A 27,994-nucleotide genomic window follows, 5' to 3' on the forward strand; every position below is an offset into this window, starting at 1 on the left:
TTTGTTTGCAACGGTTTGATATATCATAATAATTGTATCGCTGTCGTCTACAGTCTACATTCCATAAATTTAAATGTTGTGTAATAGGACAGGCTAAATGTAATTAGTTCAAAATCGATATATAGAAATTGCACAAATATTAGATAGGAATTCATGCGTAAATGTGAAAAACTCGTACGTACATTTCATATCGGTTATTTGGAAATAGAAGGCTGTTTCATTTGTAAAATGTGCAGTTTGCAAGACGTAGTTGTTCAAAATGGCAGGTAATTCTTCAACTGGAGATAGCAGGAAGTTGTATCAAAACTGGATAAAAGGTGGACTTGGACTTAAGATAGTGAAGGAAGGGATAAGTCCATATGTGAGGGAGGAAGTGCAAAATCAACACAGAGACTTTCTTAAGGGTTTACCTTCTGTCGGCTGTACATCATGTGCGCTTCAAGATTTAAAGCCAGATCACTCGTGCATAAAAACTAAATCTTCTAAAACATGTCCTCTTGGAATGAAAAAATGTCTTTGTCTCAGAAATAATCTAAGACCTTGTCCAAATAGTTTGTGTGGCAAACTCTATGACAAAATCGTTCAGTCGCACAGGTTTCAAGATCCCAACTGGTCTAACACTGATATAGGCAAATGGTCAACGGATTTCTGGGAGATCGCAAAATGTTACATAAACACACCAGGGTATGGAGACAAATCGTCAGCAGAGGAAACGGATTGCAGTGGACTGCTAAGCATGCTTATAAACAACTTCGTATTTCCATTCCCGATTTCAACTTCTCCTCCATTAGATGACTTTTCAAGGGTATGTGATCTTCATTTATTTCAATTTATCAGTTTCATACAGAAACATTACTATTTTGAAAATAAAACTAACGTGAAAAAAAATGAAAATGACCGCCATATTTCTATATGGCCACCTTACATGAGTTCGCATGTATCTTTAAGAGTTTCTTTGTCAAAAATTTATTAGTACAGTAGAATTGGTCTGACATTTGATAAAATTATCTATTAAGAAAAGAAACATATAAGCAATATTTTTTGAAATGATAACAATTATGATCATTATTTTGCCATTTTTAATATGCCCTTCCTAAAAGACGTTGTTCTAAATCATTAATCAAACTTTAGAGCACAAAATGTCTTGCAATATTTTTATATAAACTCTACACAAATGGCGCAGTCTCGCAGCGATAAGAGAAAATATATGACAGTATCTCCAGTACAGTGTTACAAAGTTTCATTATTGACACTTGATATGGAAAATATAATTTATATAAAAGGAATGTACTTTTCAGACCTCCCCGGAAATAAACAAAGAAAAGAAGTAAATACGTTCTTTTTATTCACATATTTCACATATTTAATACTGATCAGGGTCTGTCTAAATTTGCAGTTATATTGATTATAACAAATGTTGCGACTTCTGTCAGTAAGCTAGAGGGCGTGAGAGGTGTTCCATTTTTCATAACCTCTCACGAACAGACTGAATCAAACCAATTGTTATTTTACCTTATTACATTCTATGCTTGATGTACATATTATAGACTATTTGATCCGCAAACTAAATCTGTATTTTTTCTGCAACACTTAATTGTCAACTTTGGCGTTTTAAACCTAAATTCAGTGGAAAAGTCACCAATCCCAGGAACAAAAATATAGAACAAAGGCGGCATCTGGCGCTGCATGAAATTTTACAAATCTGTTATTTGTTTGAAGAAGGAAAACGGAATTATATTTATGCTAGCAATTTACTAGCCCACCCAACAAGGGAATTTCAGTGTTTGTGATATTAGGAAGATGTTATTTCTTCTACAAATAATGTGTATACTGTTGTTCTTCGAGAGTTTTCCTTCAGTTTATGTTAAATATTTCAATTTTTACACCCCATTAAAAGATTTGAAACCAAGAAGCGGTTTATTGTGTTAACTGACGCCTCTTTGAGTTGGCATTGAAAAGAATAATATTTCACAGATCAAGGTTGAAAACTTTCTCCAGAAGTTTTATCATATCTGTGAATAGATTATTCTATCATATATCCCTAAAATACCGTAGAAGTGGGCAAATATATCTTTGATCTATAGATTCATTCCGTACAAGTCTTAAAAGTGGGCAGATGGTACCCGTAGAAGTCTAACGGTACTATTTATAAAAAGAAGTGGCGTTACGTCTGTGACGTACGTTTTGGCACAATGTCCCATACCTGTAGCTTAGCGGAGCGCTATTCTTTTTGTGTTAATGCCATAGGGTCGATATGTCCTTAGTTTGTTTTCTATAAGTTCTCAATTGTTTTGCCGTGCAGCTTTCCAGTCCTATCACCGCAAATATATATAAGCGATCTGACTAGTGGATAAGAGCGATAGAAAGTCCCCGTACCACAGAGAGAGAGAGAGAGAAGTTTTGAGATACAGACATGTCCGGTTGACTTAACCCGGCTTATCGCGAATATACAATATGATTCTTTAACGTATGAAGGAACGATAAACTTGAAGCCATCTTTCCTAGGAAGAACCAGTACTGGCCCCTGATAAGGTAGGAGGCAACCAAGAGTATCTCAGAATTTTCCAGTGCCTTGGACAGGATTCTAATCCCGGATCTCTGGATTGATAGTCACGCGTGTTACTACTAGATCACCGGGCTCGTATAAAATAAAATATGTTGGCGAGTAATAAGTTTAGTATGACTGGCTGAATCATTACATATATACACACAAAAACAAAGACAAATATCAAACAGGGAATGCCACGTACCAAAATCGCAGCCTCCCCAAAACGAAACCTACAGCACACAGACGTGCACACCACAAACACACACACATACACATACACGTGCACACACACAAAGCCAACACACGAGGACAAAACGAACAAAGGAACACACACACATACACGCGCACACACATAAAGCCTACACAAGAGGACAAAACGAACAAACAAAGGAACACAGTGGGGCACCGCCTTGGAACGGTCAGTGGCAAAAACACCACCAAGACTTAGATATTTCATTATGTTTGATGAGCGTGGCATGTAACCACAATATTTCTTCTATTGAACAATATAAGATAAAAATATGTTTAAACTCTCAATGTATTTGTACTATATTCCCAAAACCGCTACCCACCAGTATCTTGCAAATATAATGATCACGGCTATAGACATATAAAGAAAATCTGGGTATTTAAGTATTTAAATTGAAAGAACTTTTGAAAGGGTTAGACGATATAACACGGTAAAATTAGAAGTTTTACCTAAGACAGCTAAAACGCTCAATTATCACCAAGGCGTTTTTGAAGTATATAAAATATCCATAAAGTATAAAGCCTTTTGAGGTTTGAAACTTGAAACGCGTTTTTCGTCTGTGTAATCATGTAGAGACTTTTGTCCTTAACAATGAGCTGGTGAATAATTCAGCTGAATAATGGCACACAGAAAATCAATTAGAATTTAAAGGAGAACGCAACTTTCTTCCTAAATCATTAAAGGCAGAGAAAGAATTATCAACTCGGTTTAAAGATGTAAATGTTGTGAACATTTTGAAGAAGTTGCCAAAATGCCAATCCTTTTCTTGACAACATTAAAAAAATTCTTAGTTGTATATCCTTAGTTCAGAAAACCTTTTCTACTTTATAAAGCTAAAATGTAAGACATCATCGTTTTTACAAGCTATAGACATCCAATGCAAAATCTATTAGATGAATAATTCAGAAGTGTGTACATGTTGTCGTAAACACAAAATAGGTCAGGCACTTTCATAAATTTCGATAATTACTATGTTTTTTTAATAACGGCTCGGCTGGTAAAATATCGTTCAACGTTATGAATTTCTGGACGTATGGACGTTTTCTCTCCCCTTGAAAATAAACTTAAAGTTAAGTATTTCTTCTATTTGGTTCTAAAAATTGTTTGATGATTGTTATTCATTTATTGATGGAAAGAAAGTGTAAATGAACTACTTGTATGAAACAAACGTATTACTAGCTTCACAATTAAATGAAAGCAAGTCTTCGATACTTCATTGTCATCGCTTGATATTTTTACCTGTTATGAGTTACATGTAATATGCAATAATCCTGTTTCAAAGAACAATAGATAAATTTTAAACCCTACTTTCAATGAAAATGATAATTTTATACAACGTACGTCGTTTCTCAGCGGTAGTAGTTACAATATCACTCAATGACCTGGATGAAATTCATATTATTTATGTTTAAGTAAAACAGACCAATAAGTCTACATGAAAAGATTCAAACTTTATACAGGATCACTGACAGTTTGGCCCACCTTTCACGTACATTGTATGAGGGTTTTCCATAGATTTTCTTTCTTATATATCATTATATTCTTTATTAGAAGATTATTCTTTGCGTAAGACAATACCAATTATAGTATGCACTATTCTAAAGACTTCCACAGGTGGTAATGGAATTCTAAAATACATTGGTCAAAAACGATTTTGATATGTTTTATTGTAAATTATTTCACCCATTTTGTACATAGAAATGTTTTACACTTTAAATATTAGTTTACCTGACGGCGGAATCTTATGGAACTTTCAAAATATCTTAGTTAGAATGAAAGCTAAATATCCCTTTAATTTTTTTTATTGTATGTGGGTTTCATGATTTATAGCATTGTTATGTTACCGTCTTTGTTTCCTTTCAAATGGTTGATGATTATCAGGAAAGAATTATTCGCCACTGTTGGTCGGTGTCATTTTACCTTTAATCATTGACAAGCAGTAAACAAACCTCTTGTCTTCAATTATGTTGTGTTTTTTTGTTTTTTTTTTGTAACAGAAAAGTCACGCTTTTAGTAATTTAAGGTATCATTCACATTGAATGAGTACATTTGTCGGTACATATGTCAACTTATTTATCATTTTTATATTGTTCAAACGAAAATATAATATTGATGGTAATAATAATAATGCTTATTATTATTATAATTATCAGTAATATAAGCATAGTTATCACACTCATTACCATTTTGATCATAATCTTTTATTATTCATCATGAATATCATCAACAGAACGAAACAGAACATCAACAGAACGAAACAGAACAGAACAGAACAGAACATAGTTTTATTTCAGTAACTTATACAGTATCTCGTTGCATACGTACACTTTCAAATGACACACTTTTACAATCTTAAATAGCAAAAAATATCATATATCATATTGTAATCATATTTTATGTGTGGAGAATAGACGATCACACATTTAGCAAATGTTGCTTTATCATACATGACCGGAATACTATCATACATTGTACATATTATACAGGTTATACAGTCCCAAATAATCATAATAAACTTTTCACTAATTATCTATACATGCCTTAAGAATAACTATGAAATTATTTGCACTAGGAATGTATATGAAATATAGAAGTAAGTAAGTTATTTTATAGTGGCTTGTGTGCATGGTAACAAAACAGAGTCCATCATTAAAAAACAAATTGGCACGCAGCCCCATCTATCCAGTGATAGGTCCAGCTTTCTCAGATGTGCCCTGTTTCACTATCTAGCACCAGAATAATCCAGCGCGATGTCTCGGTGTCCATGCAATGTAAGGATGGTTGAGTTTAAACATGAAGAATAAACTTTCAACTTTTCGTTAATGCAATTTACGGACGGCTGAATTTAGCCAAAAGCAAAGTCATGCGGTTTAGGGCGGATGAGTTACAAAATTAAAACAAGCTGCCATTGGATGATACAAAGTTCAACAGAGAAATTTAGTCAAGCCTTTCTGTAAGGTTGACGAAAAGAATAAATGCTCTAAGTGTCTCTGCGATAAGAATTATTGAGACATTGTGAGTAGTGGAAGATTAATTACTTTTGGATTGCAATAACTTATTAGGTGGATTTTTAAAAGAAAAGCAACATACACAACAAACCTCATAACAGATTTCAATTCAAATTTAGTGGGGTGTACTTTTTATTGTTGATTCACTTGACCAAAGGAATTGCACCTTTGCCATTTTTGTGCCAATGCGATCAAATTTTGTGCTGGTGTAGTTTGATAAACGAATTTGTTTTTCTTTTTTGTCGCCGACACAATTTTTTCACAAGGATTCAAATTCTTCGCATGTGAATAGTACTTGTAGATATCAGACTGATGTGTTTTACCCTTTGATTTAATACTGTATCGTAACTAAATTAAATGCAAAATCATATTGTACAGAAACCTGTCCAATTGTCTCGTTTCATATCATTCAATGTGCACAATTTTGTCAAACTAAGAGGCTTAATTTCTGTCTTTGCAATAGGTTAGATCATATACCATTACTAAAAGGCAACTATTTGGCATTGCTGTACTAAAATCTTACGGTAACGTTGTACAAGCTAAATTATTCTTCTAAGTTGTCATGAAGAGCTGAGCTTACTTCTGAACGATGCATAAGAAATTGTGCTTTAAAACATGTAAATGAGGTTAGGAATGATGTAAATTCGAAACCTTGCCTGGATTTAGATTTATTTTAGGAAGCCAACCAGTTGGCCAAGTGAATGTCACTGGTTCTACTAAGGTACCCGCACGTGCCTGGGAGAAGCACTTTGGGTCTTACTCCATCATCATATAGCTGGCACGTCAGTATATTTATTCTCGTGTCAACATTAATGTATCTTGTTTCAGATGAGAAATACCAGAAACGAAATTATGCATGCTCCAAATCTAGAAATAAGCGATGCCGATCTACAAAAATATTTGACAGACATGGAAACTTTGCTTGGAAGGATTAAACATCCGGTAGCCAAATCAGCAGCGGACAATATCAAAACGGTAAAGCATATTTTTTCAACCATCTGTATTTAACTCAGATAGGGCAATATCATGTTATATAAAGGGAAATGCTTTACAGTTTCGTTCATAGGCAAATAATAGAAACAGAAGCCCGAACAGACAAGTTGACTGCAGTGTAACTAATAATTGTATTGACACTCATAGTGTTGTAAAAATTTGTAGATATACACATCACACAAATAAAAGTCCGATTACATTTTTAATCTACACTACAGTCATTTTATAGTGAATGTTGACAACGGTTGTTTCAAAACGATAAGTTCTCCTTCTCACACATATTTGCGACTTCTTTACCTCAAAAACCTTCCAATCAACCCAGAAAACAACGAAATAACCCCTTTTATACCAGCCACTATCTCACAAATATAGAATGCTATCTTATAAATTATAGCATAAGCCCTGCCAGCTAAGTAGCCTACACACTAGAAATTTATTGAGCTACATGTTAAAATACACACTGACAACAGCTGACCCCAGCATTCTACACAAAGTAGCACAATTCTCTGCAATGGAAAAAAATAAGATAACATTTAAATTCTCTATAAAATTACAACAGTATGCAGTATATTTTTTTTTGTAATGCTGCTTACTTAAACTAGTATCTTTACAGGGATATTCTGTTCTATTCCGTCAAAACAGCCAATGATAGATATATATATTATTAAACTCATTTATAATAAATATATAATAAATAATTATAATATACTATTTTACTCAGTTAAATAGAAGAAATAGAAAAAAAGTCAAATTGAACAAACTGATGCTATAACATCAGTAACGTGTCAATATAAAAAGTCACTTAAAAAAACTCCAAAAATAAAAGCCAGTTGGTGATAAATTAAAATAGAGATATTCAGTTCTAATAAAGAATTTATCCGGACAAAATATATCTACTTGAATGAAATGTTTGCTTTTTAGTTATAGAAGTTCCATTATGTTGAATATAGTTTATAAAATGCATTGTTTGATTTTCTTTTGTATCGTCTTTTAAGGTGGTACCACATTTTGAATTTGCAGTCAATAACAAAACGTTATAATCATAAATACATTTATTTTGTTGAGTTTAACGTCGCACCGACACAATTCTAGGTCATATGGCGACTTTCCGGCTTTCATGGAGGAGGAAGACCCCAGGTGCCCCTCCGTGCAATATTGCATCACGAGCGGGCACCTAGGTAGAACCACCGACCTTCAGTAAGAGTGGATGAATCCTAATGTCAAAATCAAAGCCCGAGTGAGCCCAAACCCACATCGATGAAGAGCAAGTGGATAAATTTGAAGTCACGACTTAACTAAGAATTTATCCACATAAATACAATTAAGAAAAATAGGTTCCATTATGTTGATATGATAAATATGATTCAGCCTAATGTTTTTTCTTACACATTAGAAAGGAGTCATTTATATATTGAGGATTTATCTAATAAGCAGATATATTGCGATTTTTGTGTAATACAATTAATTGAATAATGCTAAAATATCTCAACCGTGATGTGTTCTTAAAACTGTCTGATGACAAACAATTGTTATAGACGTGTGCCTTTAATCATTTCGTCGGAATAATTTACCTTATGTGTCAAACATTTATATTTTCAGTACATTAACGCTTCGCAGCATTTCCAAATTTACCAGATATTACATTAGACTATAAGATAATTTCATTTATTGTGTCAAATTAATCAAAGTTTTTGAATTATTTCATATCATTCTATACATTTCATCTTTTTTTCTGAATCCACTAAATTTGTAAATGTTAGTTATATAACCCTTGATATGAAAAAAAAGAATTTGTTCACAAAGTAAATTAAATGACTGGGAAAATAATAGCCATCAAAAGATATTGTCAGCTTCAGTACTGAAAATGACAAGTTTATTTTTCAGCTTCAGACGTCAGTGATCATTTCAGCTGAAGATGAAAAATCACTACGGCTAGAAACTCTTAAAGAGCTGGAACGTGAAAAGGTCATTGCTCTTCAATGTATTGAAAAGAAAAAGGAAGATGTTACTGACCTCAGAGACAAGCTTTTGCATGATCTGCAACTGGAATGTTCTTCTGCTACAGATGATATAAAGAAGAAAGGAGAAGAAAATTTGCACACTTTGCAAACTAAAAAAGATCAGATATTAAACGAATTTGAGACGGAGAAATCGAAAGACATAACTGCAATTGAAAGTGCTCGTGATAAAGCTCTAGAAAAAATAACTGGTGCTGCATCTGCAATTCGTGAAAAGACAGAAAAATATATGGAACGATTAAAAGAATCTGAAGATGAAACAAAATCAAGATTAAACAGTATAGAAAACTCTTTAAAAGATGAGCAGAAAAACATCAAAATACTCTATGACAGAACCGATGCAGTCGAGCAGGAACAGAAAGACATAAAATCAACGACAGGAATGCTAGCTACGGTATGTGATATATTTCAATATTTGAAATACTAAAATGTTACACCCAGTTATGTTTATTATTGATTAACAGGCCGATCGAATGATACATTTTAAACATACAGTTGGTGTATAAAAAACGATACACAAGGTAGATTTGTATTGTAAACAATGAAGTCTCGAATGTAGCATTTGCATAACCACCTGTTTTAATTCTTACCTTGCTAAATTTATAAAATGGACTTGTCCAGTTTTCACTTTGGACAGTACCATTATCTACTAAAAAGGTGCTTACCAAAAACATACTGACTGAATGGAGAACAGGTTTTATTGTTAACATAAGGATGTTATAGATAACTTTACCGCGATAAATCTAATGTTATGGAACTGGAATGACACATTTTTTGGAATTTTGATCTGAATTGTACATTTGTGCTCCTGTCTTTTTATAATTTTTAATCTTCTTTAGAAAGTTATCGTAAAATGTTAACGTTCTTACTGTAAGATTATAATGAATAAAAGAAATTAAAGGATTTGTCCATTAGTTCATGAGGTATCCGCGATGGTGGCTGGTTAAAGTCTTGAAACTTTTGTTCGTTTTTAATGTGTCTTTGTCTTGTCTGTCGGGAATTGGAGCGCTTTAACGCAACGTCAACGTCAGCAGCTTGCAATGTATTGTATGTAACGTCATTATTGAAAAGTATATCGAACCTGGAACAGCGTCGTTATTGCTACATTCCACTATACTCCAAGATATTGGTGCCGTGACCAAAGAATATCAACAGAAATGAAGCAGAAACTACTCCAGATACGAGAGGCTCAGAAAGCCGTTATGACTGCACAGCTGAAGAAGATTGAAGATGCAAAAATTGGCGACGTCGACATGATGGAATTCGGCACGATTCTTGAGGCGGTAAAGACCAAGTTCAAGTCACTGGAAGGTACTTATGAGAGGATACTAGCGCAAACAGATGGCGAATAGTTATTAACTGAGATGACGGAAACCGATAATTGCATGTTGAGCGTAAAAATTCAGATCAGAAGTTTTCAAGCTTTTAGGAACAACCGCAACTACCGCCAGTAGTGATGTCCAGCCTACCGGGTCAAGTGTCTAACAAACAGGATCCAGTTTCTAACCTTTAGAGTTCCGTGTCCAGCTATGGAGGTTAACCGTTCTACAGAAGTGTATCCCACTGACGTCTGCCCTGGATAACCATTTAGCAACACAAGCGCCCAGTTACGGAGTATAGCCACAGACAAAGTACAGTATACATGCCAACCTTTAAGTAACGCTTCTATTACTTCTACAAACTCTTCCGTTTTTCATAGACAGAAGAAACTTACGCTCCCTACTTTAAACGATGATATTTTACGTTAGCAAACGATCTGGGTTTAATTCGTATCCACTGTACATCTGAATTATAACTAACTGATGTGCGAAAGTTCAGTTAGTTACAATCTCAGCTTGAATCTTAAGCAGCCCATACTGTTGAAGGTTTTACGCTGACCAACGCCAGTTATGTCCGTTCGATAGATTTCTGAAAGAAATGTATAATCGCCGACAAAAAATTACCCACACCACTAAGCAAGCCCTACTTCAGCTTCCCGCCCCGATAAAAAGTATCTATAGCTTGCGCGTTTTCTACGATAAGACGGAATCTTATATCCGTGGTAGTGCTAGAGTCCAATGGTCATTATCATGTCACGTACGAAAACTTACTAGTTCCAATAATATTAGATAAGTTACCGAGAGAGGTAAGCCGTAACCTAGCCTGAGAGCACGGCGACAGTGACTGGCAGTTACTTGATCTAAACAAGGCGATATCGAAAGAAATCAACATCTTAGATGCAGGCGGGCAAACAAGTCACCAGCTGAAAGTAGACACGTATGGGTCCGTTCGTTTTATACTGGTACAAAGACAAAACGAACCGCGCCAGTTTCTTTAAACCCCGTGATTTCCTCTAAATGATCATACAAAAACTCAGTCAAGTGTGCCATCTGTCAGGAAATACACATTTCAATAGATTGTCCCGGTTATCCTGATTTCGCATCCAGACTAGCCGTCGTGAAAAGAATCGATTATGTTTCAGCTGCCTTGGTTCTCACATGATCTAAAGATGCAAGTCACGTCGCACATACCAGAAGTGCCACAAGAAGCATCACATGAGTATTTGCCAGCCAGTAAACGCCCCGCAACCTAGTAGACCTACACAGACCAGTAACACCAAGGCACCAGCTCATTCCCGACCGGAAGTTATGACACAGGCACCATCAACACAAAAATCCCTTTCCAGAGATTTATTGAAGACAGCTATCGCCTCGATATGTTCCTGAGAAAACCATTCTGTAGACGCTACCATCCTATTTGATAAAGGACCACAACGATCTTACATAACGCAGTCGTTAGCGGAAGAATTACGACTGGCAAGGGAGACAACCCAGAAGATTCGTTTGTCGGCATTTGGTTGGAGGAGTTCAGCAACTTGATACTCTTACCGTCTACCTGATTACCGATTCTCATCAAAAGATCCCTATCAAAACTCTTATTGTCCCGACCATAGCAAATCCCATTACTAATCACCTGATAGATTCCACGATTATTTTACCATGCTTACGTAGTCTGAAATCAGTCCTTCCAGTGAGCAGTGACAATTGTTTTAGCATATCTCTACTCATCGGCGCATATTTCCACTGGGTTATTGTTAAAGATGAGGTAAGTCGCGGAGATGTTCCCACGGCAGTGAAGTCCAAGATTTGCTACCTTTTATGATTTATCGGACGCACACCTGATTCGACCTCCAGAGATTCTACTCAGCAAGCATTGATGAAGTCCATCCTAGAATTCTGGAAGTAGAAGCATGGGGATCACCGGTATTACAATTCTACGCTAAAATCCAGCCATGGTTGGATCACTGGCCTCAACACACTGTTATAGCCGCAGACGACACCCATTGCCTTTCCAACGACATGGTGCAGTACTGTGATGTACCATTATCAGCGAGCCGATCAGCAGACGCTCATAGACCACTTTCGATGCAGATGGATGTACCTGGCGGCTCTTCGAGAACACCACCAGAAGACCGGATTTAACGCCCAAACGATACAAGTGGGCGACGTTGTACAAATCTATAACGACTCTCCGAGAATACGAAGGAAACTAGCCGTGGTAGACTAGTTACCCACCGGAATCGACGGGTTAACACAAGCTGTCAAACTTAGAACAACTACCGATGTGACGACACAACCAACAGTGAAGCTATACCCGCTAGAACTAAGAAATGTACCCACCACCACAGACGATATCAATGACGATGTGTGATCTATAAACTAATGAACTTTCATATGTGAAAGCAATATTCATGAACTGTGACGTATTTATTCTGATACTCGCGATTAATTGTGTTTAAGTATTTTTTTTAATGTGTAAAGTCTCATTTAGTGGTCCTGAGTATGTCGGGAATTGGCGCGCTTTAACGTAACGTCAACGTCACAAGTTTGCAATGTTTTGTATGTAACGTAATTATTAAAAAAGGTATCGAGCCTGGAACAGCGTCGTTATTGCTACATTCCACTATACTCCAAATAATATCTATGTTCTACTGCGTAGCAATCGTTTACGGTTATGACTAACAGGCGCGTTGTCTGGGATAGCTGTTAAAGATAGTAAAAACACAAAGATAGAGTAAATGAACTATTTAACAGACAATGTTAAAAGTAAAGGCAGGACGTTGAATTAGAGCTGATAAAGGTGGCAGTTGCCCAGAAAATATTTCTAAGCTGGGACTAGCTTGCAAATACACAGGGAGACTTTCCACAGACGTATACTTCTTGGAAAAAAAACGGAGTTTGCATGATAGTGTGCCTTTGAATACGGTATCAAATAGTTCAGGTTTATAGTTCTTCTAAGGTGACTATGGTCAACACAAAGTATACAACATTGTTACTGCACTGGTCTTATGGCGTTTTTCTAGAGTTTGCCAGTTTAGTTCATTTAACATTTTGGAAACACTACTGGTGTAGCTGTAGTCATAAACGTATCTTGCTGCTGAATTTTGGACTTGCTCTATTTTGAGGGTTTGAAAAAAATTGTGGAGTAAAGGTTCAGTGTTGCTGAAAAAATGTGTACAAAATATATTTCATATGTAAGTTTTGTGTTCCTTGAGATCAAAAGAGAATGTTTCTGCTTTCAGGAAATTGACAGCTTAAAGAAGACCGTGGACGAAATTGACCAAACAATAAACAAACACAAAGAACGCTTAGCAATTTTAAAGGTCAAAGAAGGTAAGAAATTGTACAGACATTTGGTTTTTGGTTTGTGTTAAATACTCACAAACATGCATACGTATAGTGATATTTAACACACAAGGTTTCAGTAAAAAGAACCAATGTCTTTTACTACATGCCGTAACTAGCATAATTACACAACACGCTATATTATATGTTTGTAAAACAGAATTTCATTATGTTCTGCAGTTTTTTTGTGTTTAAATGGTGCTATTTCCCATCGAATACACCTAAATGTAAATGTAATTGTTTTAATATGTGAATTACAGGTACATAACATCTGATTTACCAGAACAATGTCTCGTTATACAAGATAGAGCTAGGCATATTGCGGTTTCACAAAGTAACTCAAATAACAAGAACATGAAATTAATTTATAATTATATTAAAGATATCTATTTCGGCCCCGAAGAAGTTTGCATGTAGCAACGATACTATACATCTTATAAAAATATAAGGCCAACCCGACCACGCACGTGGATGGTGATAAATATTAATGGAAGGTTAGAATTTAAAAAAAAAGAATGAAAATTGTTTGAGGGAGCGCGGTGGGGGTGACCGGGTTAGGTACAAAGTTTCACATGTTGATAATGATATATATCGACGGAAAATAGCAAATGAAAAAAATGTTGGTGACGGTGCATTATCGGGGTGATTGTGGGTGACTGGGTGGAGAAGCGAAGTGGAAGGGAGTACAACTTTGCGTGTTAATAGATATTCATCGAAGTTTTAAGGTTTAAAGAAAAAGAAAAAAAACATTGTAGGGAGGGGGAGGGGGTGACCAGGGCGGTTGGAGTGGCCGGGTGTGTGGGTACACAACTTCACATGCTGATAATAAATGTTCATCGAAAAAAAAATGAAAGAAGTTTGATGAAATTCTATAAATTGGTTAGTTTGGTATATACAAATTTGTGGAGTTTAAGCAATTAAAGGGTAATAACTCTGAAGTTCCTGACGAAATTGCGTGTGTACTACCCACATAATGGTAATCTAAATTCAATATAAGACTCTTTCACTGGTTGCGGGTAAAAATGGGAATAACCGGCACGAGGGTAACTGTTATGGCGGTAACGAGGCTCCTGCCTATTATACAAATATGTGGATTCTTAAACAATTAAAGGGCAATAACTCTGAAGTTCCTGACGAAATCGTGTGTGTATTACCCACATAATGGTGTTCTTAATTCAATTATTTAAGTTTCATAACTTAGGTCAAATATGTCACAAGCTATGATGCTGAAATTGTCATATTTATATTATCCTATATAGGTAACACAATAAACTACTAATGGGTCAGTCACACTACACCGTATAGCGTTTACGGACGTCCAACGTATAACATTTTTTCAATCCGTTCGTGTCCGTTAGTAGTGGTGATTTAAATTCATAGTTTAAAAAAAGAAAAAACATTGCGGGGAGGGGAAGGGGGTGACAAGGGCGGTTGGGGTGGACGGATGTGGTTACACAACTTCACCTCCTCGATGATAAATGTTCATGGAAAAAATGAAAGAATTTTGATGAAATTCTACAAATTGGTTAGTTCGTTATATACAAATATATGGATTTTTAAACAATTAGAGGGAAATGTCTCTGAAGTTCCTGTACTACCCACATAATGGTGATCTAACTTCAATTCAAGTTTCATATGTTAGGTCAAATATGTCACAAGTTATGAAGCAGAAAATGTCATATTTATTGTACCCTATATAGGTAACATTAGAAACTAAGGACCAGATTTCTATTGTTACTTGAGCAATCTGACGGCGGGAAATGATAACATAGTTACAGACGTTTAAGCAGCACACGATAATACAAAATGAAAAAAAAATATCGCAATTGTAATCCTAAGTGGCAGTACGCCTAGTGTGCACGAGAAAATAATCGCCGTAGTGTGCCAAAGTAAAAGAAAGCAAATGAATTGTTTTAACATGTTTGCTTGTTTGCTTTTGGTTTAACGCCGTTACAACAGTATTTCAGTTATACTGCTCATTCTAAAACACAAACATTCAAAATCTTTTAACGTGTTCTGATTTACAGCGTTTTAGGACTGTCGCTAACAATTTTAAAAGTGACGATCCAGACAATGATAGAAATTTGGACATTTTAAACATTTGACAATCTACTATTTTCAATAAAGCATAGGAAAGGGTTTCGGACGAGTGATTGATATCACTGATTGACCGGTGAGCTCAGTTGTTAATTGAGCCTGACATTGTATGTTTTCCTCTACTTGTCTCATGAATTGATATGCCGGTGACCTAATATTCAATATATTTGGCAGAACTATACAGACTTAGGTTAATATTATAATGGCAGTGTGTTTATTCAATACTTCCTGGGTTTCTAAAGTTACTAAGAAATTGTGTCCAAAAAAGATTCCTTGCAATGATGATTGTTTGAATGACGTTAAAGTAAAACAATTATGATTAACATTTTTGTCAACCCTTTTTTCAGACATGCGTAATGAACTCGCTGAGTATTATGCGCAAAACTATTTCCATGTGTGTGTAACACCCGTCATAAAAAGACCAATAGGGAATATAGATGACATGTTCTTCGAGCTAACAGAAACTGAACCACCATTTCTGGAGGAACTACTGCAGAAGAAACTACGGACGCATCATAGGTATTGCACCATATTCCACACAGATTCACAATTAAAAGAACAGCATGCGATTGGTGAGAATTCATACAAATCAGTTTTTACTCGGAAAAATAACTTATATCAAAATATTGTAGTAACTGGTGATAGACACTCTGGCACAACGACTTGGTGTTGGAATCTGTTACACAAATGGGTGACTGCGAAAGCAAAAGAGGTAAAGAGTGGTAGTACAAGATACAGTACTGATGTTAATGGGAGAGAAAGTGATGAAACGAGTGAAGGAGAAAATAAAGTTAGTGAGGATGAATTGTTTCTTAAAATGTTTGACATTGTTCTTTACATACCGCTAGCAAACCATTCAAAACATGAAACTCTTCCTGAACTTATAAGAAACAGTCCCGAATCCCCATTTTACCAAAATGAAGATAAACTGTCCAAACTTGAAGAGATATTGCGTTCCAAAGAGAACAAATGTCTGATAGTGCTTGACGATTTACAACCACTATATGTAGACGAGCCCATTCGAAATCCTGACAAACAAGGTATGGATAACTGTTTCTTTGTTTCAACATCATTTGCAAATGCACATTGTCCTCCAAATTTTGAAATAGACGAGTTTGACCGATTTATAAGCATTAAATGTATAGGAAACATCTACAAACTACATGCAAATTTTGCCTCTAAATTTCTAAAACATCAAGTAATGAACGGCAGAAATGAAATTAGCAATGAGGGACAAATAGAAAAGGTGCTTATTGACACTTCATATTTAGCGAACATAGAGTTCACTTCATTTGTTGGAGGTGGTCTACCAGTTTTCATTGTTTTTCTTATTCTAAACTGGATAGAAAGGGGAAACATTGAAAGGACTCGGGCATTAAACTACGCAGCAACGACTGACTACATCATACACTTAGCAGCAAACGAAATGACAGGAACTCTTTGTAAAATTAAAAACTACGACTCCTACAAGCATTTATGGACAGATCCAATGGCGAGGTTACCCGACTGTTTTGATCAGTATTCAAAACTTAAAGAATACGCTGGATTGATTTTAAAACTGGCAAAAAACGTATTTCAACACATATTTGCTTTAGGAGAGAAAGACCTCACTCAAGATGAGTCGGCTTTACTGTACAAGATGGGTTTACTCATTAAATCTGGCAATGAAAACAAATTACAAGGGCATGACTGTTCTTTTGATGTCTTTCTTTCTGCATTGTATCTGGTTGTCTATACAAATGCAAATGACGACAAGTTGATACACGCTTTGGAAGCACACTGTGAAACTTATGATAAAATGAGGACGATGGAAGCTGTTCTTATATTTGCAAGCGGTATCGACCCTAAGATAGTGAGCATACTATCGTTTAGACTGTATCCGTGTGTAAAACATGGTGAGGAAATAGACAGGTTGTTCAAAAACCCCTTTGAAAAATGTAAAGAAGAAATGTCTTGCTTCAGTGAGTCGTATCCGTCTTCTGAACATCCTATTTTCACCACAAAGATTTGTTTGTCGGATGCTCAAACATGCGCTACGTGGGAATGTAACTATGAAAGAGTTACAGAAGTGCATTTAAATTCAACAGAAATTCAAGATCACGTTCTTGCTTGTTTGCGGAAGTCAAGAAATGTGAAAGCTATCAACTGGTTCATACCTACTGCAAATATGGAAACATATCAGCTTGAATGGGTTACTGACGTGCTTTCTTCTTTTAGTGCCTTGACGGTTTTAACTTTGTCAGGATGTGGGTCCACCTGGACCCCAAACTGCATCAAGACACAAGATATTGATCTTCTGGGTTGTCGCTATATTCAACACATTTCGTTGGAAGTAATGTCGTGTAGAAATATTTATGTGAACTCGAACAGTCTTGTGTCAATATTTATTAGCGACATTTGTAAGTGTGCTGTTAAGATACAGTCTTTAAACGTCTGTACCGAACAAGAAGAATCACAGATAATTTACAAGAGAGTACATGAATCAGACATTCAAGATAACTTTACTATGCCTGCACAAACTGTGGACAACGATGAAAAAACACTGTCGGTAGTCGGTAGCGAAAAGGACAAACAACTTGCAGATAGCATTAAAGAAGTATCAAACATAAACACATCAGTACATTGCGACAAAACACAGACATTAAAACTCGCTGAAACTAAAAATGAGGACAATGAAAAGTGTCCGTTAAAATCACAATTGTTTAAGAAAAAGGAAAGCAAAACTGAAAACAATGAACAAATGGTCATGAATCCGACAAATTTGGGACATATATTTTGCAAATACATGAAGGACTGCAAGTTAGAATTTGTCCATGGTCCTAAACAGTTCCAGTCTGTTATACTAACAGAGTGTCACAGAAGTGACATTGTCATAAAGTTTCAAGATCAAGAACGCATTTCAACCATACCGGAAGAGGCGACTGTCTGCTTTAACAAGACAATTAAAATTTCAGAGTGTTCCTTCACAAGGCTTATTTATTACTTTGAGCAAAACCTTCCAAATGCAGACACAGAACTGGAGGTAGTAATTGACAGTCTAGAGTACGGGCGAAACCAACGTAGTGGTTTGTTCTCTAACACTAGATTGAATGCCATTGAAGTCACACTTTGCCATTTGTTAGATGATGCGGAAGTAGAGATGACGTTTCCATCAAACGTTTCAGATGAAATGAAAACTCCTGAAATCGATTTATCAGTAGATATTGTAGAAATACCAAAACTAAACTCTGTCACGCTATTAACTTTGCTAGGGCAGATGCCTAAGTTAAAGCGTTTGACTTGCAAAAATATATCCTCGAGGCTTTGGGGAGTCATTGGAACAGTCTTACCAAAGATACAGGAATTAGAATTGTTGTCTGTTGAAAATCAAACTGATATTCCAGCCTCATTTATTGAAAGCATTAAGTACTTAAAAAAACTTACTACATTTGTCATTGGAGGCAACTGTCAAGGAACTTCAAATGAAAACAGAATTTCAAATAAAAGAAGGGCGGGAATAAAGGAACTGGCGAAAAGTCTGCCTTCTCTGCAAAATGTAGAGCATATAGATATTTCGAATCTTGAGATATGGCCAAAGCTATCTCTGTCCTATTTATCAAAAGCGGCACCTGAAGTGAATTCTGTAAAATGCCATTTGAAGTCTGAATACGATATAGAGATGATGTGTGGTGTTGTACGCAGTCTTCCACGACTTAGAAGTCTACATTTAGAATGTGATACCGGCGAAGATGTTGAAGAACTACTTCTTGCCCTGGAACAACTTAAGGAATTACGCCATTTATCATGCTCTGGAATATCCTTTGACGAGTCGTTCCCTGAAAATACTTCAACCATTGACCTGTCCGGCATTCAGTCATTCAGAATAGACTGTACCAAATCGTGGAATGATGATGTGCCTTGCATTATTAATTATCTTCCATGCATGTCGCATTTAACAAATCTATCAATACAGGCATTTTTGTCTGAAATGTCTTGGGCTTTACTAGCCAGTTCACTTCCACATTTGGACAGTCTTCAAATAGTTGAATTAAGCAGTTTGCCAAGGCATGTAATACCAGCAGCAGTGCTTGAGTCGCTGAGTCTTGTCAGAAGTCTAAGGAAGCTTATTTTAAACTTTCAGCTTATGTCACAGGAAGAATTAAACCATGCTATTTCCAAGCTGTATCAGTTGGACACTCTAGAGCTTGTATATCAGACATTGTATTGCTACGCAGACCTATCTGGGCTATTAAAAGCTCTATCAAAGCTTGTAAACTTACGCGAGTTAAGTGTTATTGCCCATCGGTATAAAAATCCAAAGAAACATACAGAACTTGCTGCAGTTTTACCGAATCTCAAAAATCTTGAGAAGCTTGCTCTCGGGCATATGGTGCGTACACCCTCTGTATTACTCTCTCTACAGCATCTTCCAAACCTTCAGTATCTGACCCTTCCAGGCTTCAGAGCAGCTGAGTGGCTTTCCTTCGGACAGTCTTTACCATATTTAAAGAGGCTTAAGTCATTACAAACTTCCTTAAAGGGAACGTTAGCACCTGCTCCGAAATATTGGAGGAAATATGCCGAAACAGGAGCTTTGGCGCTTTATGGAACTGACGATGAACTGTTGTAAAGTTTACAACATAATTATATCATAAACCTTTCAAATCATAGTTTCCGTTAAATGCCAGTTCTATCACCTTTCCGTATAACGTTTGAAACTGAAACAGTAGGAAATGGCTATCAAAATTATTCAAAGACAAGCGTCAGAAGAAAGATTGAGACTATATGATGGGTTTTGAGGGAAAGTAATAAACTTCATTACTGTAGTGACTCCGCAGCAATCCTCTACTGCCCTCTCCCACCCACAATCCAATCTTGAAACGTGTATGTGTGAACGAAGAAAGTGTTTTGTGTGCATTGGGTCTACCGTTTACGTTCGTGTTGAATTGTTATCATGATATTGTTGATTAAAAACCTCAATTTCTAAGGGATTTTTTAAGATTTAGTTCCGCTTTCCGTTTTCTCAAACTTTACATTGGCGAAATTTGTGTGTAACGTTATATGAAAGTATCTGTTATTGTGTGCCAGAAAATTACAGATTATTGCATTCTTAATTTATTGTTGATTAAAGATCTATAAATCAGATCACCATTGTTAAAATCCAGGTTGTTTTCATAACGAATAAATGCAATTTGGACGTTTTTCTCTTCTTTAACTTGAAAGTTGTCCTAGTTAGGTCTGTTACTCCGTGTTATTTTGCCCATTTAACAAGATCATTTTATGATTTAGTAAAACTATGTTATTTTATAATTAAGCGGTAATTACGGCAATAATTTTGTATATATGTAAACCAAGGTCAAATAGGTTGTTTTTATATACAGTCATAATAAAAGGGTCAACTACCCATCTTTTCCTTTTATTAGAGTTATGTATGTTGTTATAAATATCTATTTCATTTCATAACGTAGTTTGATTATTTATGTTTTATGTGGTGCATGATAATCATGTATTTACATTGTCTGTTATTTTAATACAGTCCAAACTGACCTTGCATTCACCTTGACTAAGCGGTCACCTTTCTTTAAAAGTCCCGACATAAATCATTTATTGCCGCTAAACATGGAGACCGTTTATTCAAGGTGACCTTAAGGTCAGTTTGGACTACATATGTCTTTATGCATTATACCAGTGCATAATCTGTGCATGTTGTAAAAATTAGATGTCAAGGTACAGATGTCATATCTTACTTTATTGATATTTTAGGATTAACCGTTATTTTAAAGATGAGACTGTATCTAACAAACTATTTCCATTAGACTTTTACGACGTAATGTATATGTATACGACTACATGCTTATATTACCTACTTCGGACAAAAGTGGATATTGTCTCAAGACAACAACAAATAACGTATTATCTGTTGATAATACTTTAAGTCTCATAGTCATGGTACATTTGAGGTTCAGGACCCTAAGAAGTGGTCTTGCATATCGCCATTTTGAATACTGAAATATTATAAACAAATACAATATTTCATAATGATCGAATATATGTGCCCCTTCTTACGCTCGACCTCTAACTTTCGCTCCGTAGATTTGTCTCTCGGTGTGATTTTTTACACAATTTGGAATCACAACCATATTTCATAGGAAACTTGGAGAAATCAAACTATTCATATCTATATTAAAGCGATAACCATTAGAAAAGCAGGGGCGATGTCTAAAAAGTTCATAAGAGATCCAATGTTAAACTTAATATCTTAGTTATAGAGACAAAAATCGGGAAATTTATTTTAAAATCTGTTAAGACATTTTGCTCACTTCGTTATCAATAGATACTACTGTTACCAGTACTTAACATATCCTACTGCCTCCCAGCCCAGGTCAGTTTGCAATAAAAATGGAATAATCTGGCTACAATTAAAAGACATCCTGGAATATTTAACAAAAATACGATCGTTCCGCTCGCATTAACTACAAGTATTCTATTCTGGTCCATAATTATGCTACACAATCAGTATGAAAGACAGTATTGTTATAATTTAGTTTTAATTTCAACAAGGATATCTACGTATGTATTGGTTCTCGATGTCCATTCAAACTAAATTTAAGAATGGCATGTCAAACTTTTACCTTTATGCCTTTAAATGTATACATCGTAATAAGCTTTTATTGTGCCTAACATGATGTTTCACATATGCCTTTCATGCAATTATACATGTTATTTATGGATGGAAAAGGCGCACAGAACTGCTTCTCACAGTAGTAAAATTAATTCCTTTTATATGGATGTTTCGCACAAAGTTTTCTATGTACGTAAATGAAGGGGGAAACGAGTCTGAGCAAAATATGACTGCCCAAGCTCTTCTAATTGTCTGATGGCCGCCTCCAAATTATTGAATCTGAAAAAAAAACAAAAAAACAAGGAGCTGCGTTCAATAAACGCTTGATGCCCCCGGTGGCATCCTTGTCGATACAAAGCAACCTAAGTCCAAAACGAGGTCAAGGTCAAACTGAGGTCAGGTGATGTTTGAAGATGAGGAATGGTCACAGGTTACATCTGTATTAGTATCAATTCATTCTTGTAAGCGGTATTAATGCTAGACGAAACGGTCCCATTTGGTTAACCAAGAGATGGCCCATATAAAGCAACCTAAGTCCAATATGAGGTCAAGGTCAAGGTCAAACGGAGGTCAGGTGATGTTTGAAGATGAGGAATGGTCACAGGTTACATCTGTATTAGTATCAATTCATTCTTGTAAGCGGTATTGATGCTAGACGAAACGGTCCCATTTGGTTAACCAAGAGATGGCCCATATAAAGCAACCTAAGTCAAAATGAGGTCAAGGTCAAGGTCAAACTGAGGTCAGGTGATGTCTGAAGATGAAGAATGGTCACAGGTTACATCTGCATTAGTATCAAGTCATTCTAGTAAGGGGTATTGATGCTAGACGAAACGGTCCCATTTGGTTAACCTCGTACGGACGGGCGGACGGACAGGACGATCACTATATGCCTCCCGCATCAGTAGATGCCGGGGGCATAAAAATCTAGCAGCAGTGTTTTTATTCCTCGGGCGTCAGAGACCCGTGGGCATACGGTACCCGTCGTACGTCCGTCCATCACCGTGAATAACTGTCGTTTTCAGCACCTCATTTAAATCAAATAAAACTTGATCTAAATCATCAACAGCAAGTTTGCATGTCTCTTTTCTCTAGACAACAACGAATAACGTACCATTAGTAAATTTAATAATACTAAGACTTATAGTCGTGACACAGCTGAGTTACACCACCAAAGGAAGAACTGATCTTGCTTATCATACGGCTAGGTTATGCGCCAGACTTTTTATCACTTACGTACCTGTTTTAACTTTGTATGTAAACTGGCTGCCTTACATGTTGAGAAAAAAAATCAGACAACACCAAAGCATAGAATGAAAGGATTGTTTCACATGAAAACTGAACAGCATGCATATAAAACATGTGTATTACTTTACAAAACTGTTATCGGCACTTTGATATATACATTTAATTCCGAAAAAGGACTGCATAAAGGGACACTCTTACAAATTGCATTCGTTTTAAAAGGGGTACAGTTTTTTCAGAATATTTTATGTATCCATCTTACAGGACAGTGAGGTAAAATATGTAATGGTCAGGTAGATTGTTAGTAAAGATTTTGTTACTTTATCAAATATTTCTGTTTTGATGATATCATCAGCAGTACTCCTACATATACATTTACGTATAGTCCGTTTTATTTGACCTAGCGGGGCGGAGTTAATCTCTGACACATGCAAATAATGGTAATCTCAAGAAACGAGCAAAATAGGTAGAGCAATATAATTGTTTCATTCCGTTTTCTTCGGTAACCAACGACTAAATTTCAACGCTACGTTGGTTTTATGCAGTACATACCCTGCACAAAAATGTAGTGGACCGTCGCGAAACCACGCCCCGCCAGGTCAAATAAAATGCACTATAGTCGTGTACATTTCCAGTCTGTTGTTAGCTTTAAACAATACATATTTTAAAGAAAGTGATAGCCGTATCAAGGGGGAAAACATACTACTCTGTCTTGTCATGTCAATCATGTCGTTACGGCCTCTGTCACGACACAGTAATTTGCAGATACTGTTTCAAAGGACGAAGAATTTTGTTTTAATTAGATGTTTGAATATCGCCTTTTTATCTATACTTTATTTAAATGCACTATAATTATGTAATACCGGTAGGTGACTTTTGTGTTGTTTTTTATTCTTCCTACTTTTGTGTATTTTATTATTCCTACTTTTGTGTATTTTATTCATCTGTTATGCTTATACGTTTAAATATATTTGTGATATCGTGTTGCAGTGGTAATTATATACTTAAGAACGAAAGTTGTTCATATTGAGCAAAAACATTGAAAAGGATCAGAGGCGCGTAGAAAATTAATATAACCTATTTTGAAATGTGATACTAGGCAAAACAATTCATTTACTCAACATATTCTAAAACGATTAATGAATTTGATCCAGAAACAGGCTTCTATACACTTTTCAGTAGCTCCACTTTCTAAATCAGGTTTTGCATGACAATCGACAAGACAATAACAGTTAATATTGTTTGCGTCCATAATTTTGTGTAAGGCCTAAAAAAATCTTTGTTTCCGGTAACATGATCAAAAAAATTAGGGTAGGTAGGTCGGATTTTTTTTTTTTTTTTTTGGATTTTTTTTATTTAGGGAGACTTTTCCGAAATTATTTTTGTGTCAAAAAATGAATACAAATAAGGGGATTATGCCTTTAGGGCATCAGTAAGTTGATTTCTAACATCACTGGCAATGTTTAAAGCATAAAAAGTGCAGTTTTGCAACTTTTTGTTAAAAAGTTGTAAACAATATTCTCCAAGGCCATAAAAAACATTTAGGGTCGGGCCAAAAATTTAGGGAAGGTCGGGATACCGGAAACAAACATTTTTTTACGCCTAAACGAGCAATCTAAAGCAGAAATAGTAAAATAACAATATGCACCGTGCAGAAGAATTAAGATTTTTTTTTCAATATAGCATGAGGTGTGTCCTGCAGGATCTTATGTAGTTTATAAGACAGAGGTGAATAGCTCTACTATCACAAATGTTGGACACGATACAACTGCAACAGTCGTTTAATGTGTGAAACTGATTCGGATAGTGATACTACAAAATATGCTTTTGTTTCAATTTTATTTTTTATTGTTTGTTAATGAATAGATTAGATTTTTACATTTCAATTCAGTCAATATGCACTCACATAACGTACTCATCATCTCATGTCTCTGGTATGTTCTGTTATTTGTTAATCGTGACCAAACTCGTACAAAGTGATCTCCCTTGCCGCTTCGATGTATCAATGAGTGGAGCGGCAAAGGAGATCACTGCGTAGGGGAACTTTTGTCCTTAAAGACCCACTGCAGAATAAGTGTATTCTTTTGTGTTTCCATAATGGTAATTATAAATGATTAGCATAAACAAACTGACAAGTATCTAGTTGCAAACTAATATGACAGTGGCATATAATTAAGCAAAGATAAGTCAAACCTGTCTATAAAAAAAAACACCCTTGGGAGAGACAAAAAGTGGTCTTTATTTGGAGGTGTTCTTTATTCACAGGTTAAAATATACTGTAAATGTTAAAATGGGAAACAAAACATATGGTCTTTGGAGCCAGGTGGTCTCTTTTCATAGGTGGTCTTTGACACAGGTTTGACGGTAGTGTGTTGAATGTCTAAACATGTTATTGAATTAATGTAGCAGTATACATAGTACTTGGCGTAGTAGGTTATGTCTTTATAACAGTTATTGTTTAAAACTGTGCTGATAAGACATCGGCTGAATAAAAACTTAGACATTTCCTAAACTGGCCACCTATTGTATAGCTGTATTATAATGCATTATCAGAACGATATTGATAAAGTTTGTGTGTGTGTGTGTGGGGGGGGGGGGGGGCAATGTCACTATGTTGTTGTGGGTCTTTAAATGTATGTTCAATCAATAATGTAACTTTGCCTATTTTCAGTAACTGATTGTGTTATATACTTTGTTAAACTGATTTTAGCAATAACAGTAGTAGTTGTACGAATTTGTTGTGAGTTTCGTTTTAAACTTTGATTTATTTAACATTGTCTAATTTAATTCCTGTGAACTAATACTTTCAGCAAAACAATTATTATGTGTTTTATCGCTTATAATGAATGTTTTATAGGATTTAATGTCCACGTCGTATCAAATTTGTGTGTCATGAATAAGACATTGATTGTTGAAATATCGTTTACATTGTCTAATATTTAAGGTTATACTAAACCTAACTTTGGTCATTGAAAACATAAACAATTATTACATATATAAACATTATATGAACATACATATATGTAACTAAACATTAACTAGTTTATGTGATTTAACAGAATTATGCATTAGATTTAAAATAGTACACACTTTATACTGGTATATGTAAACAGTAAAAATGTGCACTACCACTAAACAAGAGGCCCAAATTGGTCTAATTCAAGCCCCAAATTGAACAACTTTTTTTGATGCTACATACTAGGTTTGATGAAATTCCATTGAGTGGTTCAAAACAGTTATTAAACGGTATTTTTACTTAAAATATATTTTGATAACGTAAAATGACCAATGTTTCTGATTACCACATATGTTAAAGCTTGACTGTCAGCTTTACATGTTGGGAGTTATGTTTATGTTTGAAATAGTAGTTGTTGTTGTTGTAGCTGCCATTTTATAACGTTTAAACTGTTTTGTCAGTTTTTATTCCTATGTAGTTATTTTATCTACAATAAATCATACTTCAAATATATCATTTATTTAGCATTTGAATAAACTAACTGCAATGAAATAATATTCTGATGGCAGCCATTTTGGATTTCAATAAATAGAGAAAATGTCCATGGTGCACAAAGCGACAGCCATCAGATGGATATTACATATACAACACAGAACAATTAAACCTTGAAGATATCACACTTCATGGTTCCAGTACTATTTTCAAAGCAAACGGCGTTGCAATCTGATAATGGCGGCCATTTTGAACTACTTAAACATAGTTGATTCTCATTTACTGGAAATACAAACTTAAGTATATTACATTTCAAAAGTAGAACTGTTAGAGCTGTTTTCAAATAAGACCTATAACAGTATATGTCAATGGCATACACTGCCCTGCACATTGCATTATGAACAGCTCATTAAAAATGTGTGCATCATTTCACTATTTTTTTAAATAATTGGCTGTGACTTAACATCTTTTTCGAAATAAATATTACAGTATAAAGAAATACGTTCTTTGTCTTCTTGATGCACCTAGTTCTTACCGTATCAAATTACGCTTTTATATTGCTCTGTTATTGCCCCTGTGAATTTGGCCTTAAGAAAGACCGAGTAGAGTTCTCCACCTTTCAAATTTCATCTTTTATACAGAAACGCTAATTGCCACATTGTTTATCTGCTCTAAGCCTATTTCCTTCCTTAGGCACTGTTGTAAAATATCTAAGACCTTATTTCATTTGTGTCCGTTATTTCCACCTTCTGACCATACAAGTACCTTTATCTGCAACGTTGTATTCAGCTCGAGTGGATTTCTCCAGGTCACTAGCTTAAAATATATAATAGGTGTATCAAAACTAAAATTATTGAGCGAAAATGATCTGGTTTGAACACTCACCCATCCCATGAGCAACGACATAGATCTACCACATTGTAATAACCAGGGTTTTTTATTATTTTTACTTTTATAGCTCTGTGGCACATAAATCTGAAAAAAATTCAAACATTGATGCCACAGATGAAATTTGGTAAAGACATAAAGGACTCTATGAAAAGAAGTCACTTAAAGACTTTTTCTATGTTCACTGTAAAGCTTTTAATATATCTGTTACAATGATAAAACTTTTTATCTCAA

The 27,994-nt window shown here is 35.3% G+C and overlaps 1 protein-coding gene across 1 annotated transcript; it reads left to right on the plus strand.

The window, feature by feature from the left end:
* On the plus strand, positions 1 to 27,371 carry LOC123527746 (uncharacterized). The gene is made up of 5 exons (XM_053523791.1): positions 1 to 805; positions 6,635 to 6,781; positions 8,684 to 9,211; positions 13,379 to 13,469; positions 15,926 to 27,371. Exons 1-5 carry the CDS (start codon positions 260 to 262, stop codon positions 20,185 to 20,187), a joined length of 5,574 nt encoding a protein of 1,857 aa, XP_053379766.1. The 5' UTR covers positions 1 to 259; the 3' UTR covers positions 20,188 to 27,371.
* The last annotated feature ends 623 nt before the right edge of the window (positions 27,372 to 27,994 follow it).

The sequence above is a fragment of the Mercenaria mercenaria genome, chromosome 14 (assembly GCF_021730395.1).
Source record: "Mercenaria mercenaria strain notata chromosome 14, MADL_Memer_1, whole genome shotgun sequence".
In the NCBI taxonomy this organism is placed as follows: Eukaryota; Metazoa; Mollusca; class Bivalvia; order Venerida; family Veneridae; genus Mercenaria; species Mercenaria mercenaria.